The following is a 19,241-nucleotide window of genomic DNA, read 5'->3' as shown; positions in this document are numbered from 1 at the left end:
ATGTTTCCGGAAATTTGAGGTACGACCATGCGGAGTTCTTAAATAGTCACTTTTTATATCACGTGATCTCATTTGTGTATGAATACCGAGACTCCACAGTCGTCTGTGTCATTCTGATAGAAGACCCAGCCCAGTAGAGAGGACGAGATTATGTGTACTAATAAAGTATTCATAGTAAACAATTCCTCGCCTGTTCTTACAGTTAGAGAGTGAATTTGGAAGGCCATCAGAAGTCTGGCCTGCCACGAAGAGGTTGACCTCCAGTAAAGAGGCTAGCCATAGTTCGTTTTTGGTGTCGTCCGCATTGGCTGAACAGACCATCGTCCAGACCGCTATACTCATTGTCCGTACTGAATAAGGCATCCTACAGTGAGTGTAGTGGTTGAAGGGCTACCACATATGCTGTCCATCCTGAATAAGGCGTCCTACAGTATATGGGGGTAATCCGAGGGCGACTGGGCTCTACATTTTGTTAAGTTAGCACTACCAGTTTATCGTTGCTTGCCTCTGATTGATATAGTGATTCTCTGTTTGATTATAATTAACCTAGATAAGGTTAGGACGTATTTGTATATTTTGGCAGTCCACTAAAATAATACCATTTAGTTTAAATTAGTTATTGTTGAATACCCCAAACCCTGGAATTGACCAGGTACGATCCCAGAATTTAATGTAAATACATTACACTATTACTTTCATCAACTGGTTACGGAGAACGTTGTCTGACAGTTTTAGTTGCGAGAAAAAAGCGGAAGAATAATAAGAATGATAAGAACTGAGCAGAAACAATAAGTCTCCAAACTTCGTTTGAGAGACTTAAAAATAAATAAATAACAAAAACAGAACCAAAACAAAACAAAACACCCCCCCCCCCCAATGAATAAATCAAATACCGATGAAATGTAAAGTGTCTGGTTATATTTATATCATCACGTGATTTCATTGTGTTTTCCCCCCAGGAGTCTGTTGTTTTTATAGATTACTTTTAAAATTCTCGGAATTCATTGTATTACACTATTTGAACAAAAATAAACATTAAAGCTGACATGAATTAATAAATATAGTATAATTCTATATGTCCGCCATATTTCTCTGCTAATCCGCCATATTAGTTGGAATTTCTATTGTTATATGTATCAGGGTTCGCATGGTATATAAGGGGACGAGCTTTGCTACGCTTCACTTCACATCAGTGTCTTCGATTTACCTGTGCGGGTAGCTTCGACAGGTAACACGTACATCTCCGATACTAATTTATAGGACATCAAGAAGAAATGAAATCACGTTTTGGAACACCACGCAGTGCTCAAAATTATAATAAACATATCGTACAGTAGTAAATCATTCTAAATATATATATTTGGATACATATATATAGAATGCCCTTTCTTTACATGAACGTGCGTACATTTGCAGTAAATATGTCAAAACTATACAAAAATGCGGAGAAATATTTCATCTTTTATCTAATGATAAAATGGAATAAGCAAAGAGTATACAATCTATACCATTCACAATAACTTCAAGTAAAAGGCAAATACATAAATACTACTGTACTTATAAAAATGGCATGTATGCTCGCCATGAAAACGCATCGAATGCAGACGACTGTTTACCTGGGCCTACTCGTAATATCTGTAAAGGACCGCAGATGTACGTGTACACTTGTCGAAAATACTCTAAGTAGTAGTAAAACTCCCTTTATTTGCATAATCCATGAAACAAAACGATAAACTCCATTTGCATTCCAACAGTAAACAACATTGTCCATTGTACAGTCTGCGACACACTTAGCCCGTGCCGATCAGCTATCTTCAATCAGGGGAAGTATCAGAGCATAATATTTACCCTGTATTGTGCCTGAATCCTTATACCATATGATTTACTGGTCAGAGTATTGCAGATTTATAAATCAGGAAATCATTTAGGTACATAAATTTGCATATACAACACTGTACGAGTGTATGGAATGAGAGAGAGAGAGAGAGAGAGAGAGAGAGAGAGAGAGAGAGAGAACCGATGATCTTGTAATAATCGTGTTCTTATTAAGACAAATGATATCGTTAATTCAATAAAAGAAGAACAGTACTAGTAACTCAATACTGCTCTCATTAATTGATAATACAGATTTATTTGATTCATTTAAAGCACGCAATAATTAAAAATTAAACATATTTTTAAATAATGTTATTTTCAATTACTTCATTTTATGCTAATTTGGCGCTCAATAGATCTTATATATATCTATGCCATTTTGCGTTATTACATTCTGCGTCTAACTCGACGCAAATTGTACTAATGCAAAATGTAATAATCGAGTTTATCATATTATGCGTCGTTATCAAACATCAAGGGGAGAGGACAGAGTGTCTGTCACCCACCTTTAATAACAATATCCATTTTTTGTTAGTTTGTAATGCAAATAAAAGATAAATTGAGTGACAACCCCTCCCCCACTTACCCCAGCTTGAAAGTTCTGATATAATAGTAGAAGACACACACCACCACCAATTAAGAAAATGAATATATGAGGCACTCATAGTAGAGGACTCTAACCACCCCATCCGACCCCCAACGATTGAAGAAAATGAAGTGTAGGGGGAAATTATTGAGGTAGTCAATCTAAAAGACTCTTTAACCCTTCACCCCCACATTAGGACTTTGAACATCGGACAAAACATCTTGGTTTGTTTGAGTGTTTTGTTTTATTTTATTGCTGTTTTCGTTCATCTTTTTTAATTATTATTTTGAATGGCAAGAAATTTTGAAGAATTCAATTTTCCATTTTCCCCCTGTTGTACCCCCCCCCCCCCCCCCATGAAAAATGACGATACATGCCTGGTTATTACATGTACATTTTGCTTTGCAACACATGCATGCATACTAATTGTATGGTGCATGTAGAATTGCACTTTTACCAAGTTTTCCTTCATTTACACAGTGTATGGAATGGTAAATCAAATCACAAAACAAAATGTATTATACAGACCAAGATAATTTTTAAGCGTAGGAACTTCATTCATGAATACATAAATACATGTATTCAGAAAAATCGCATGCATGCATTGCAGGACTATAGCATTTGTGTGTTTTAACGTTTCTGTAACATGCCATAATGATTATACGTTGAGGCTTGGTTGTAATTTATTCATAAATATTTTCATTTCGTAGATCTGGTGCAATGGCCATACCGCTGTACGTAGAAATTTCAAATTCAAATGTATTCGATAAGATGTTAGTATGCATAAATCAGTAAAATTCGTGTTGAGGTTTTATTTGATATGATACAATGTCAATATACTGTAATGCATTAGTAGGATATGCAGAAGGCAAGAATATAAACATTTTCTTTTTTCATTTTCAGTATCAATATCTATATGATCACGAAAAAACATATAATTTATATCCGGATTCATTTATACCGATTTAGATATCAATAAAAACAAAGCTGCATAGTTTGGGAGAGGGGTTTCTAACGAGTCTGATGAAATTAAAAGAAGGAACCCAACATTTGCATTCAAACTAGATGTACTTCAAAATGAATTCATTTCTGCTCTGACTGAAAGCATGATTCTAAATTCGGGAACGAATCTTGCATACAAAATAATTAATAGGGGAACACATAAATTCGAGCTCCTTTGGAATTTAATGAAATGTAGATATGCACCTTTCTTTCAACACGAATTGATATGTTGTTTCAGGCACGAAAACAGGGGGTTGGGGTGGGCAGGAAGGCTGGTCTGCTTTCCCCACTTTTTTTTGACAATTTACTTTTTTCCCGTTATTCTAACATACAAAGTCAGTATTTTCTACATGCACAGTTCAAACTATTTTTTTAAAATTTGTAATGAATTCAATTATAAGCATCAACTTCTGTAAGTTTCCAATATATTGTCAATCACAAATTTTTAAATACATGTAGCTGGAAATTTTTAATGCTTGTAAGCTTACATTTATATAAGTGATCAATTTTCTTTCCTTCTGTGAAATGATATATTTTAAATCAAAGTAGGACGGTCTCTCTCTCTCTCTCTCTCTCTCTCTCTCTCTCTCTCTCAATGAATATGGACATAAGAGACCGTAAATAATTATGTGGTTCCAAAAGAGAAAACAAAACTATATTTTCGTTTATAAATTTCCTTTCATATGTGTCTTTGTGTAATGAACTGTTTATTATGGATTGTAAATGTAATACACGCATTTGCACACAGATGTGTATTTTCGATCATTATTCCCTTATTTGTATATCCAAGTTTGTATATGATCATCAAGAAAATTTGAATTGTGCACGCAATATATCCAACCAGATATTAGGTTTCCGATTTCTACAAACTGCAAAACCTCGACCAGACAAGCATTCAAAACAGGAAAATTTTTCGACTCTGACACCTCCCCTGATTGAAGACAACCTGTTTGGCACGGGTGAAGTGTATCGCAGTCTGTATAATGGAATGAGAACGTGTTGTAAAGTTCTAACGAGATACAAATGGAGTTTATCATTTTGTTTCGTGGATTTATCAGAATAAAGAGAATCTAATATTTTCGGTAAGTGCACATCTCCGATACCTGTTGAATAGACGCCCGTATTTGATACTTTTTTTGGCGATTATACCTTGTGCTTTGCATATTATGCATATGGCATGCATCTTTATTTTGCAAGAATTGATAAAAATAATATATTTTATGCTCTTTGTCTATTCCATTCTATCAGTATGTAATTGGCAAATGAGTTATCCGCATTTATTTTATTAGAAAATGCAAATACTTGCATGCACTTGCAAGTATGCAAGAAAAGCTTTTTCTTTTTGCATTTTTGTCTAACTTATCTAAACTTCCAGAATGTTGCATTAGTATACAATCAATATTTTGTAATTTTGAGCAAAGCATAATGTTTTAAAATGTTATTTTATTTGTTTCTCATTTCCTTTTTTTACTATCGGAGATGTGCACTGGTCGAGTCCACCTAGAAAAATCACTCAGGTGTGACAATCACATTTGGAGTATATACGGGTAGAGTAAATTAGGCTACCTGAGAGAAATATGGCGGATAAGATGAGAAAGGTGTACGTATTTATTAATTCATGTCAACTTTAAATACGTCTGTACACAAACACTCCCATCCCTATTCCGCAACCCTAAATCTTGGCAAAATTTCGCTATACTTAATGTAATGTTCCAGGTCAGGGGCGGATCCAGAGGGAGTTCCGGGGGTCGAACCCCCCTCCCGCCCCTTTCGTTTGATGATTTTCCTGTAAAAAGTAAAAAAATAACGCATTCTGATGGTGAACTCCCCCAAAATTCCTGGATCCGCCCTGCAGTATTACATGTTATCTTGTGCAACCCTTGTATGTTCAGCTTGATGGCGTGGCGTCTATACCACACACCGTCTTTCAAACACTTATTGATTTTCTGTCTTCTAATTATAGAATACTTCGATTTGCAAAATGTATGGCGCAAAGGTCTTGACATTTAAGTTTTACATATCATAAAATGAATTATTTTTTCGTGGTCCTAAAAAGTATAATGTATAAAGTCTTGTCCAAAAAAAAAAGATAAATAAAAGACGTCATTCTTTATTAGAACACTTCCGCGGTAACAGACACCTGTCCCACAGAAACGGATACGACTTCTCCAAACTTATATCATAGAATAGGCCGGCCCATAAAAAAAATCATCCGTAAACATGAAAGAATAGTGTAAGTAAATATTTTATAACAAAGAAAGTAAATATCTCGCTCTTTTAGGTTGAAAAAACATGGTGAATATTTTGAAAATGATATGGGTCTATACACCGATCAACAGAAGTTCGTGACCTTATATTCTGACCAATGAAATAAGCTGAAAAAATAAGCTCCGCCCACCACCACTAGTCTCGGACAAACATCGGACATGCACCAATGTTTTGTATAGTAAACACAGTAATGCATCAACTGATCATGCGTTAATAATACAGTGTGTACGTATCTTTTTATATGAGGAATGATTATACATTTTTCTCTGAAATCTGTAAATCAGACGGTAGGTATCCAGACAAACTTAATGGAGCCAAATTCACACAATTTCCATCAACAAAAACGCAAGCTTGCAGAAGTGTATTCTATGGATTGCCTTATGTCACAGGGCTCAAAATCAGCTAGATGTACACAAAATAACGAAGATACGTATCTATGAACTCGGTAAGTTGATTTGTTCTGTATTGTTATACGCAGACCTTTACAATCTAGGCACATAGCATCGTTTTTCAAGGGGGGGGGGGTGATAAATACAAAATCTTCAATTTTCATACACTCTGATTTACAACTGTCACAGAAGGGGAGAGTCAGAAGAAGTGTATATTAGTAATAATTATATCATAGTTGAAAAAAAGAAGGAAAGAAAACCTGTCATTGTAACCTAGGGGAAAAGGAGTCGATAAGCTGTCGCACTACATTGCACTTAGCACTACATGCATGCATGTTTGCAAAGTTTTAAAGTACATACAACTAACAATCCAGATTTTGCAGATCGTACTGTGCTTGTTAGGACTCCATGAATTACATGCGATCGACATTGACAATGAATGCATAAATTTGACGTATAAATGTATTGAACTTTAGTACTTAAGGAGAGAACAGATAATAGGTCCTGCGCCTGCTGTTCAATCCTCTTCCTGTAATTTATTTTGCATGAATAAAATATTTATTGCCTATAAACTTTAGTAGCAAATGTTTCAACAAAATCAAAACGATGACACAACAGGGATCTGCTGAAAAGTAATTTTGTTTTGTTTTCTTAGCAATATGATGGGTCAATGGCTGAATACCAAGCCTCTTCTGACATTGAACATGGAAGAAATGCAGCTATCAGGATACATATGGAGATTGGATAGAATAATAAATCAAATCAAGTGCCTAAAACCTCTCGTAGAAAAATTCCTACGCCTCGGTTGACAATGGTTTTTTTCTCGGAGTGAATATTTTCAATTTAACCCTCAACTACATGCAATATTTATATAATGTAAGTTGTGTGTAGCTACTTCGAATTCTTCTAAGGTTTTATTCATTAGTGAAATAAGCATATTATTCAACCATGTTTATGTTGTGTTGAAAGTTCAGCTCATGGTTGTTTTAAACAACAGTATACAAAATTTTGTTATTCTAACTATACATGTGGAGAAAGTTCTGCAGTTTTAATCACTCCATTAAAATTATCCAGGTATTTTGAATATGCTATTTTCTCATGTCAAATTCAACCATTTTCGAAATATTGTTGTCATATAAGAGAGTGGAGTTGCATTGTATGTGATTGTCTATTGAATATTGATAAGAGGTAATGGAAACTTTTGTTTAATTGCATCATCAGAAGTTAAAGAGCAAACAGTAAATGATAGTGATACCAAGTTATGGACTAATGATACATACTTTAAAAATATTGAATCTTAATTTTATCAACATGTTTTATTAGAAATTTTGAGAGAAAACAGAAAACCACAATTCACACCGTAAGAAACATTTAAACTGTTCAAAATTATATTCAATTTTTTTAATTATTGAATTTCAAAGACCATATTTATTGAAGGTACTTCAAAAAGCTTCCTATTCTTATTTATAATCAGTTTGTATGAAGAAACTAATACGGACATGCTATTTCAAGGATAAATCCTTCTAATGGATTGTTGTAAACCATTATGCTATTGCAGCAAATACTAATATATTTTTTGTGAGTAAATGTTGTTTATTGGTTAGGAATTTATAGGCATGTAAATATATCAGTATCCATACTACAAGAACTCACGAATATAAAAAAAGAAAGCATCACAAAAATCTGGCTATATATCATTATACAAAAATCTATTTTTGCAGCAAATATAAGAGTGGCAGTAGTAAATCAAGTTTAAACATGCATATTGGAAAAATAATCAAGGTTTACATCAGAAATTTTATATGAATGGAAAATTTCGTACCACCTTTCATTTCAAAACCTTTGATAGTTGTGATCATTATATTTATTAAAATAAACAGAATTGCTAATGAATGACATTGGTGTTTATTTATGATTTTATTTGTGTACATAAACGAATTTCTTCCTTATAGTTGGTTTGGACCTTGAAAATACCATGGATGAAACAGATGCGGGTTGAAAAACCTGTTAGTCTGTACCACTATTGAGGCAAACTAATGCATGGAAGCTTTCAAGAAGTCTCATTTAGTTTAAAACGTTTATCAGAAGTGGATCTAAGATTTGTCAAAAGGGGCACCCAATAGCCTGGGGACTCCAGGATTTTGAGGCATTTTAAAAGTTACATTTATGGATTATTCTAACTATTCTTTATACCTAATAAAAAAATCAATAAATAGCAACAAATAATTGTTTTGTTCATCTCTATCCATTTGTTTGTATGTATAATATCAAATCGTATACTTTTGCTGTACTTCTATTTTACTTTATTTTATCAATGCTGTTACATGTATGAGAACGTGTTCCAAAGAGTATATTGAACAATACCACTAGGAATTGTTGCTGTTCGTATATCACTTAATAGCTATATGTAAATGCAGACAACTGCAATCTATTATTGGACCAATATTACTATAAATGTGTATAGATCTAATGATTCAAATGAGAAGAATCCGGATGCACTCATTTTAATAAGTCTTCAGTTTGTAAGAAGTTGACGGTGACCTTGTGTTTATGCTGATCATTACGATATATTAACAATTTTCAATCAATCTACTGACTAAGGGATGTAATTATCGAATAAATGTATGAAAAACAAATCTCAACAACCTACTTGACAAGAGGAATGACAACATAAGGATTACAAAACCCGAGTGAGGATCGTCATCCTTAACGTTTCGTTGTAATTTCTAACATTTTGTGAATGGAGTGAAATAATTTGAAAGCATATAAATAACAATAAATTAATAAAATCAACCCCTCTCCTTCACACGGGATAAAATGATGACACTTTTAAAGTAATCTAACAAAAGTTCAACCGGGATTATACATGTATCTCGAAAGCGGTTGCCATGGTTTACTTTCTTTGTCCGAGTCTCCGTTGTTATTATCCTTAAGTTATTCGCATTCAAATTATTGTACAGTTATATAGGTAATCATATATATCGTATTTTGCCGAATATATTTAATACGCACCCCTTTTGAGGCCTGTAAATTGAGGAAATATCGCAATTCCTGTGAACAATTCTGACTAAGCGGTATTCTTTTCCTTATACATACTACAAAGCGGTAATCTTCACTAAATATTTTATTATCATTTATTTAGGAATAGGCATATACCCAAGAAAATATCACAGATAGACATGCATTTAAAACAAGAGATCCTGTAAAATACATACATGTAGGTACAAAGAAAAAACTTTTAAAATTATTTGATGTTAAAATGTGGTGGTCTGGATATACATGTAATGTATACGTCTATCCATGAAAGCCACTTGGGTTATTTCCAATGGGTCCTTCTAACCTTGTAAAATGACATACACAATATATATTACATATAGAATATCACACTCTAATGTTCATCTCGGACCTGGGATTGGCCCCGAGAGTTGATCTCGGCCCGAGCCCGTAAGGCAAGGGCCGAGATCACTCGAGGGGCAATCCTAGGTCCGAGATCAACATTAGAGTGTGATATTGTTTATATCATATACCTAAAACACAACAAGTTGATAAACATTTTTTTTAAAATGGGGGGGGGGGGGGGGGGGGGTATTGACCCAAACATAAATACATGGTATACTGTACAACGATATTTGACTATTTCATTCCTTCAGTGAGTTTACTTTAATGGTTATGTTTCCAGTACTATTGGCATTGTGAAACATGCTAAAGTCTGGGTTTTGTAGCTTTATTCCATTGCTGGTCACAATAATTGGATGATTAATCATGGACATCCCCTCATGTGGTCTAGAATCTGGACGTTTCAATTAACTGAACTGCTTAATTGGCTGAGAAACTCGTCATATCTATCGCTGTGCTGTTCATGTACATGTATATACTATTAAGCAGCTCCTAGGGGCTTGCTAATGAATACTAAAATTGGAAATAAGTGAATTATTTTTATTTCTTTTTTCGGATTTACCAAACTCGCCCGTTTTCATTTTTCATATAATTTGTAAGAGTTGTAGAACTTTGTTTACGTGGCGTCATCGTACGAACTGGAATGTCTACAGATCTGATGCTGCTATTTATTTGCTTAGGGAATGTTACCTTATACTGAAGTAAGTTTTTTTTTTACCGTTTCCCATCTGTTTAGCATCTATAAGTCGTTGAAAAACGTCGGAAGATATTAGTTCTGCTTTTCTCGTTTTATTGCCAAGTCCTCGGGATATTAGATTTCAGAAATCGTTTTAAAGGAGTTTTCTACATCAAAATTGCCGTAAATTAACATTTTGATCTCCATTAGGACCGGGAATTTCTAATAATGCTTCAGTATCATCCTCCATAATCCTCCTACTGTTTTCTGTCGCCTAGAACGTTGATTGTTTTGAAATGAAGTTAAACGTGTTATTGTTCTAAATAAACAATTGTTACTTGGGTTACCCCCCCCCCCCCTTTGCTTAGATACTCGCTACAATTTAGCGCTGTTTTTGAAAACGTTTTTATTTAATTTTTCTGCTTAAATTAAATTTTATCGTGGAAGAAAGTATTATATTTGAAAAAAATTGTGCCTAACATCATTTTTTCATGTAGTTATGTTAGATTTCAAAAGATTAAAGAAGAAATAGCCATTTGAAATTTGAGGGCGAGACAGCCCCTTGACAACGGGCCGAGACAGAGATATCTCGGCCCTTAGGGCGAGACAGCCCTACCTACTTGCAGCTGTCTCACCCTAGCCAAGATAGGTGTATCAGGGCTGATACACTACTAGGTATATGATATATGTATAATAACAAAAAGAGTGATTATTGGGAAGACGAAAAAAGGATGAAAGACATTCAAATTGAAACACATAGAAGTGTTTTATATCCTAACTTAAATACAACAGTACTGATTGTTGATAATTTCTTGATGCAGAACCATAGATACTAATTACTCGGTATAGTTGATTGGATGGATTAATTACATTTTCTTCTCATATTATATTTCAAATGATATGGACATTTATCATGAAAAGTATCAAAGACATGATTCAGTCGAAGTTGTTTTACTGCAAGGTGAAGATAACGAACAGTGATCAATCTCATAACTCCTACAAGCAATACAAAATAGATAGTTGGGCAAACACGGACCCCCGGACACACCAGAGGTGGGATCAGGTGCCTAGGAGGAGTAAGCATCCCCTGTTAACCGGTCACACCCGCCGTGAGCCCCATATCCTGATCAGGTAAACGGAGTTATCCGCAGTCAAAATCAGTGTGCCAAGAACGGCTTAACAATCGGTATGAAACACGTCAGACAGCATTTGACCCAATGCGAGGTTGTATTGACGAACTAGATCGTTATAACGACCATAGAATTTGCGAAATGCTGACTTCAATCGAGACTGTTGAAATCCCTGTACCATCAACTTGTTTGTCAGTAGCTTACCTCGATTTAAAAACTAAATTACTCTATTGCTAATGTTCAAATACTCCAGTTTTTCAAATACTGTTGCATTAATACTACTTCTGGGAAATAAATCTAAAATAAATCTAATACTATTAGCCTTATTTTCGGGGAGATAATGTTAATTTCAACAAAGCACGATATTTCGTAGCAACAAAGTTTTTACAAACTCGAGATTTTGTTTGTTTAAACTTCAAATCAATTAGATAGCCAACCTTATATGAATGAATGATGATTTATTCTAATAAACCAATGTACAAAAGGTATAAAGAAATACAAATTCTACAGTACACAATACACAAAGTCAGTATCCAGAGTAGAACAAAAGAGAAAAGGAAAAAATAAAAACAAAACATATACATACATACACACATACACGTACACCTATACATATAGCGTACATTTAGAACATGTACATGATGCAGAGTACATATTCTGGAGGACTAGCGTATGAAAGTTAAGTAATCAAAGTGTTGATATAAGTGATAAATTTACATAATTTTTTTCAAAGTGATAGTATTTTTAGATTGGGACAGATTTTTGTATTTAATAATATTGACATTTGTTCTGTTTTCTAAATTAATAAAACGATTTCTGTACAAACGTAAATGTGGACAAACTAAAATATAATGAAATTCCTCTCCTAAGTCATTATTGCCACACAAAATGAATAAAATATCATTTCTTTTGACAAACGTGACAAAATCTGGATACTGCAAACGGGACATAACTCCACAAACATTTAAAAAGATAACGTTTAACTTATCTACATGTGCAGGGCAACTAGTAGCAGCACTAAAGTCATCATGATTACCACGAATCTGTTCGAGCCCTCCGGCGCGTTCCTAGTCACATGTAACTCTGTAAGGCGTGGAACCAGCACGGGCGCGCTTGTTCTTTCTGGGTGGTGCGTGTGGATTACTGGAGAAAAATGTTGTCTCTGTGTATACATAATTGCCCGGGTTAATGATCCTGTTGTTCACGTAAAGTTTGTCTCTCACCGACACAACTTTGGATTTTTTCTTCCTTTTTGCCTTTGCTATCGGGTGCAGTTTCTTTCTTCTTTTCTCTATTTCATTAGGGTATTGTTCGTTAACTGTGTATCCCTCCCCTCTTAGGTTCTTCGTTGCTTGTTTCACTTTGGATATGTCATTATTATATCATGGGGCAAATGCTGTCTGACGTGTTTTATACCGATTGTTAAGCCGTTCTTGGCACACTGATTTTGACTGCGGATAACTCCATTTACCTGATCAGGATATAGGGCTCACGGCGGGTGTGACCGGTCAACAGGGGATGCTTACTCCTCCTAGGCACCTGATCCCACCTCTGGTGTGTCCAGGGGTCCGTGTTTGCCCAACTATCTATTTTGTATTGCTTATATGAGTTATGAGATTGATCACTGTTCGTTATCTTCACCTTGCATGCAAACTTTGCCACAATCGACCTCGGTATTCCTCTGCGTTTTGGGTCATTTTTCTTTCCAATCCTATGGACATTCTCGAATGTTATATTCTTGGCATTCTCAACTTTCATCTCTGTGTTTATAAACTTCTTCACTGTCTCCTCACACACTTCGTCTTCCTCTTCTGCAGTCCCTCCAAAAAGTAGATTATATTTCATTGATCTGCATTGTTCTATTATTCAACTATATAACTATAATTTAACTAACTCCTTTTCAACAAATCTGGTTTCAGCACACTTTTTGATCCTTTCTGATAATTTTTCTGTAGTTTCTTTCACTTCATCATATAGGAGTGAGTTCCCTTGTTTTTCGGACTCTAAATCTGCCACCCTTTTATCCACTCTTTTCACTTCTCGTTCTGTTGTGTTCACTCTGTTAGTGTCCTTCTGTATTTGCTTTAGTGTTCCTGTATTTGTATCCATTGTTGTTTTCAGAGCATTTGTGTTTGTCTCTATTTGTGATAACCTGGATTCCATCCTTCCCATAGTATCAACTAATGTCTTGACCATTGTTACTAAGTCAACATTTGTTGTTGTTGACGAGTCTTCATGCAAGGTGAAGATAACGAACAGTGATCAATAAAACACATTTCTGCAGTCACTTAAAATTTGAGAGGCACTCAAATTTGAGTTGTTCTCTTGATTTGCCATAGTGATATACTGATATGCGTGTAATGTACAAAAACTGTGAGTTCTTCGGAGCACTAAACACATTCAGGTAAAGTTTTCAGAAAGGATACACTTACTGCCAAATTTTGTTCCAATAATTTCACTTTATGCTTCTCTACATTCTCCAATTTCGTTTCTTTTCTTTTCCTTCTTGATGTAAGTCAAATCCATATTACCTAAATGTCCATTGCTACGTGAAATCTAGTTAGAATAATTTAACTGTGTCTTAGGACAGGCCCTCACCGGGTCCGGATAATATACACACTCACTCCTTTCACTCTGAACACTAATTTACATGAATAAGCAAGAGCACGATTATTACAAGATCATCGGTTCTCTCTCTCTCTCGTCGTTATCTCTCTCTCTCTCTCTCTCTCTCTCTCTCTCTCTCTCTCTCTCTCTCTCTCATCCCATACACTCGTACAGTGTTGTATATGCAAAGTTATGTACCTAAATGATTTCCTGATTTATAAATATTATACTCTGATACTTCCCCTGATTGAAGATAGCTGATCGGCACGGGCTAAGTGTGTCGCAGTCTGTACAATGGACAATGTTTACTGTTGGAATGCAAATGGAGTTTATCGTTTTGTTTCATGGATTATGCAAATAAAGGGAGTTTTACTACTACTTAGAGTATTTTCGACAAGTGTGCACGTACATCTGCGGTCCTTTACAGATATTACGAGTAGGTCCAGGTAAATAGTCGTCCGCATTCGATGCGTTTTCATGGCGAGCATACATGCCATTTTTATAAGTACAGTAGTATTTATGTCTTTGCCTTTTACTTGAAGTAATTGTGAATGGTATAGATTGTATACTCTTTGCTTATTCCATTTTATCATTAGATAAAAGATGAAATATTTCTCCGCATTTTTGTGTAGTTTTGACATATTTACTGCAAATGTACGCACGTTCACGTAAAGAAAAGGCATTCTATATATATTTATCCAAATATATATATTTAGAATGATATACTACTGTACGATATGTTTATTATAATTTTGAGCACTGCGTGGTGTTCCAAAACGTGATTTCATTTCTTCTTGATTAGTATCGGAGATGTACGTGTTACCTGTCGAAGCTACCCGCACAGGTAAATCGAAGACACTGATGTGAAGTGAAGCGTAGCAAAGCACGTCCCCTTATATACGATGCGAACCCCGATACATATAACAATAGAAATTCCAACTAATATGGCGGATTAGCAGAGAAATATGGCGGACATATAGAATTATACTATATTTATTAATTCATGTCAGCTTTAATGATAGAGCATATGTCATTCAAAACACCATCCCTGGAATCGGGTGTATTTGTACATTATTGGTGGTGAACTTTAGCCGTTACGTTGGAAGGCTTCACTAATCACCTAAGCTGTTGAACCATTTATTGCGACCTGGGTCTACTCAAAAAAGGCGAGCGTGGATTAGCGGTCATTAATTATAATTGATGTAGTCGCGGGTGTTAATGTGTAAGTTAACGACGCTAGATATGGTAAGCAGAGCGGAAAATTGACTGCACTTCGAGATAAACCAGGTGAATTCAGGGTATGGGACCTTGAAAATACTTCGACATAAGAGGAGTATTCGAGATTACCGTGTTCGAAATATCAGAAGTTATTTTAATCACTTATATAGGGAAAACGGCCAGGATCGGCGGTCGACTTCGACTCAAGTGCGGTATTCGGGATAAACCATATTCGAAATAGAGATATTTTAATATATATATATATATATGTATATATATATATATATATATATATATATATATTCTTTTATTTATTTTCAGACAACGGAAGTGAAAACAATTGAGGAATTCAAGAAAAAGATTAAATCTTGTCGTCATGTGAAAATATACAGAGAAACATTGGGCTATTATCATCACGTCTTTATTGGTAAAGTAGATGACAAGGAATGCCAAATCTATCACTATCAATGTCAGTGGAAAGAATATGTTTACGGACACTATCCAGCAAAAATTACAAAAGAAAGTTTAAAATTCAGTGGCACAAACCAAAATGTTGAAGATATTTTCGATTTTAAAAACAGCCGCGTTGAAATTGTTTCACGCAATGAGTATCCAAAAGAGAATTCAGAAACAGAAACAGAAACAGATACATTCATAGAAAAGGCAGAGTCAAGGGTGGGTGAAACGAAATATTTGATATGCTTTAACAATTGTGAGTGCTATGTTAACTGGATTTTTTCAGACAACAATAATTCCCTAGAATTGCTGCATAGTAGTATCAGTAAACAGACTTTGGCAGGAGCTATCGATGCAACATTGACTGATGGAAGTTTAAGGCCATTGAAACACGGAACGCCCTCTGTCATAACAGCGACTATAAATAGATATCTCTATTTTTTCCAAACAAAAAGTAGTCCAAAGACAACAACATATTTCTTTTCAAAACAACCATGGAGCAAATTAATCAAACTACAAATGCCAGGTATCTGTTTCGTTACTGCTCCGTCTCTTGCTAAATCAGTATCAGAACCAATTTCAAACGAAATAGCCAATTCAGCTGCTCCATCGTTTGCGAAGGCAACATCAAAATCAATTTCATATGAAGAAGGGAAATCAGGTGCCCCGACAATTGCTAAATCAGTATCAAAATCAATGTCAAACGAGATAGAAAAATCCGCTGCTCCGTCTGTCCCGAAGGCAACGTCAAAATCTATTTCAAATGAAGAAGCCAAATCGACTACTTCGTCCATTGCAAAGTCAGTTTCAAAATCGATTTCGAAGAAATTACCTAAACGAGGTACTCCGTCAGTAGCGAAGTCAGCGTCTAAATCAATTTCTAACGAAACATTCAAATCGGCTGCTCCGACCGTTACAAAATCAGCGTCAGAATCAATTTCAAATGAAGCAACCAAATCCGCTGCGCCGTCTGTTGCGAAAGCAGTATCAAAATCTATTTCGAGTGAAGCAATCAAATCCGCTGCGCCGTCTGTTGCGAAAGCAGCGTCAGAATCAATTTCAAATGAGGTAGCCAAATCGACTGCTCCGACCGTTACTAAATCAGCGTCAGAATCAATTTCAAATGAAGCAACCAAATCCGCTGCTCCGTCTGTTGCGAAAGCAGTATCAAAATCTATTTCGAGTGAAGCAACCAAATCCGCTGCACCGTCTGTTGCGAAAGCAGCGTCAGAATCAATTTCAAATGAGGTAGCCAAGAAAGCTGTTGCTAAACCAGCCCAAAAGGAAATAGTCAAAACAATGCACGAATCCATTACATCGGGTAAAGGGTTTAATACATCTACAGGTAGGGCAGCTGAAAATGCCACCAAAAGTGCCCGAAAACCATCACCTTGGATAACAAAGAGTGCTGTTATTACTACAATTGTATTTGAAAGTGTCTTTCTTGGGAAGAAAATTTACGATATAATGACTGAAGTGGATATGGAGTGCGGAAAGGAACATAGAAAGAGAATTTTGGCAATGGAAACTTTTTCCTCTGTAGTGGGCGTTCCTGCTGGATTATATGGAAGTGTCGTTGGACAGGCTTTAATTCCGGTCCCTTTACTGGGGGCTGTAGTTGGGGGTATTATCGGAGGTATGATTGGTAATGCTGTTGGAGGTGCGATTGGGGTAGGAGTTTTTAGCATTTTCAAATAACTGTCGATATTATCATCAAGAGAATACTAGTAATATAAAGTTAGTTTCCGAGTGACGATCAATTTATTAATCATGTTTATAAACTGCATGCTGGTAGTTATGTATAGTTGATCAATAAAATGATTGAGAGTATTGGTTAATCAGTTATTGATGATTTTCGATAACTTTTCAGATATTGTACTTTCAGAAGTTGTGAATGTAATTGCGTATTGAATTAGCAAATCTGTATATCAGTAGTTATCATGGATTCTTGATTGTTTGTTTTTTCCCTATGTATTCTTGTAAAGGACCACACTCTTAACTATTTCTTGTTATTCTTCCAATTTGGAAAATATTTGGTGTAGCTTCGTCATTGTGAGAGATTACCAGCATATGCGAATTCATTTCTATTTTCATCACATGATTCATTTCCATTCTAATCATCATTGGTCATTGATTTTAATTATCATGTAGATAAGCAGAGAAGATTGACTGAAATCAAAATCACATAACACATCAAGTCTCTGAATTCTGTAAACGATGTGTATTGCAATAAATGAAGCATATCTAATCCAGAATTACTTAACCACTTGTCGAGTAAAACAAATACTCTTTAATAAAATAATAACCTGATTGAAGCTTGCTTATATCCTAAACACAGTTCCTTACATCATTGTTTACAAATCTAACAATAGACTTATACATCTCAAAATATACCAAACGAACACCATTCATGACTCAAATATACAAATTTTAAAGTTTGTTTCACAGTTCCCATAATTTGTTTTGCTGTCTTCTTAACATCCAATCTTATAGCTTCAGTAAAAAAACAAAACAAATATTTATCAGTAAAAAATCACTAAAATCAAAGACAAGCAATTAGCAGAATTTATTTGATGTACTTGATAATAAATATGTTCAGAAATGAAATAAGAAGGTATCTAATTAATACCCGTATTGCCAAACACTCGAACACACAAAACATTTAATCTTTGATTGTTGAAACGTACAATTGATATGGAAGAAATTAGACAATCATTTGACATTCAAATTAAAATGGAAACATGTTGCATTAGGATTTTTTCATGAAGAAAATAAAACTACCATTTGAATAGATTATTTATTATCATATACAGCTTTTTACATATATAAAATAAAAATAAAGCTAAGATATGAAAAATAAAGAAGAAAATATTAATGAAATTTCCTGTTTTGTAAAAACAAATTTATTGTACCAATATGAGACTTATAAAACACCGAATTTCAACTTCAATTATAAATGGTTTTATGATATTTCTATGACTTTGTAACGATAATAATTAAAAATAGTCAGGCTTTCTGAAGGGGCCTGTCCTTCAGTAGCGCTGCTTGGAGGGGAACATATGGACATTGTGTGTTTAAGGTTGTTCCCCACTGGCAGCATGGATGAATGAAAAATATCTCTATCATATTTGTATATATTTGATATAGTATTATGGATATCGTATTTATGTATATGTATATGAATGTATGTGTATATGTCTTATACATTCATTAAGATTTAATATCGTATATATATATATATATATATATATATATATATATATATATATATATATATATGTATATATATATATTGGCACACTGTTTTTCCCTATAATAGCTCCAAAACTTATTTCGGATTTCAAACATTTCGGTTGAGCATCACTGAAGAGACATTATTTGTCGAAATGCGCATCTGGTGTATCAAATTTGGTACCCTATAGGTTTTACATGTATGCCATTAATAAAAAAAACTACATCAAATGCAATGGGCCCCTGGCACCATAGATGAGGAATAAGATGGAATATCCTGGGATATTTTATCCCCACCAAAAGTACATGCTTCCAAATAAAATATATTTATTAAAAAATATATATATAGCTACAGTGTTTTCTCTTTTCATCATAAGCACGTTCATATCGTGTTTAATATCGCCGTG

The 19,241-nt window shown here is 34.6% G+C and overlaps 1 protein-coding gene and 1 long non-coding RNA gene across 4 annotated transcripts in view; both read left to right on the top strand.

The window, feature by feature from the left end:
- LOC130053394 (proteoglycan 4-like) overlaps positions 1 to 18,796 on the top strand; it is a 33,719-nt gene extending 14,923 nt beyond the window's left edge. The window contains exons 2-3 of one of the 3 annotated variants that reach the window (XR_008801970.1): positions 3,172 to 3,195; positions 6,016 to 8,016. Coding sequence is in view for 1 of the 3 variants with exons in the window: in XM_056160548.1 (XP_056016523.1) it covers positions 15,469 to 17,301 (1,833 nt within the window). In the remaining 2 variants the exon portion in view is untranslated. Of the gene's footprint in view, positions 1 to 3,171; positions 8,017 to 15,468 lie in introns of those variants that run through there. The other 2 variants (XR_008801969.1, XM_056160548.1) reach the window with 2 other exon arrangements.
- Positions 6,039 to 8,016, top strand: LOC130053395 (uncharacterized). The gene is made up of 2 exons (XR_008801971.1): positions 6,039 to 6,176; positions 6,776 to 8,016. It is a non-coding gene; the product is annotated as an uncharacterized LOC130053395 (long non-coding RNA).
- Positions 18,797 to 19,241: the final 445 nt, after the last annotated feature.

This window comes from Ostrea edulis, chromosome 3 (genome assembly GCF_947568905.1).
Source record: "Ostrea edulis chromosome 3, xbOstEdul1.1, whole genome shotgun sequence".
NCBI lineage: Eukaryota > Metazoa > Mollusca > Bivalvia > Ostreida > Ostreidae > Ostrea > Ostrea edulis.
The sequence above is the reverse complement of the archived record's forward strand: the minus strand, read 5'-3'. Positions and strand labels throughout refer to the sequence as shown.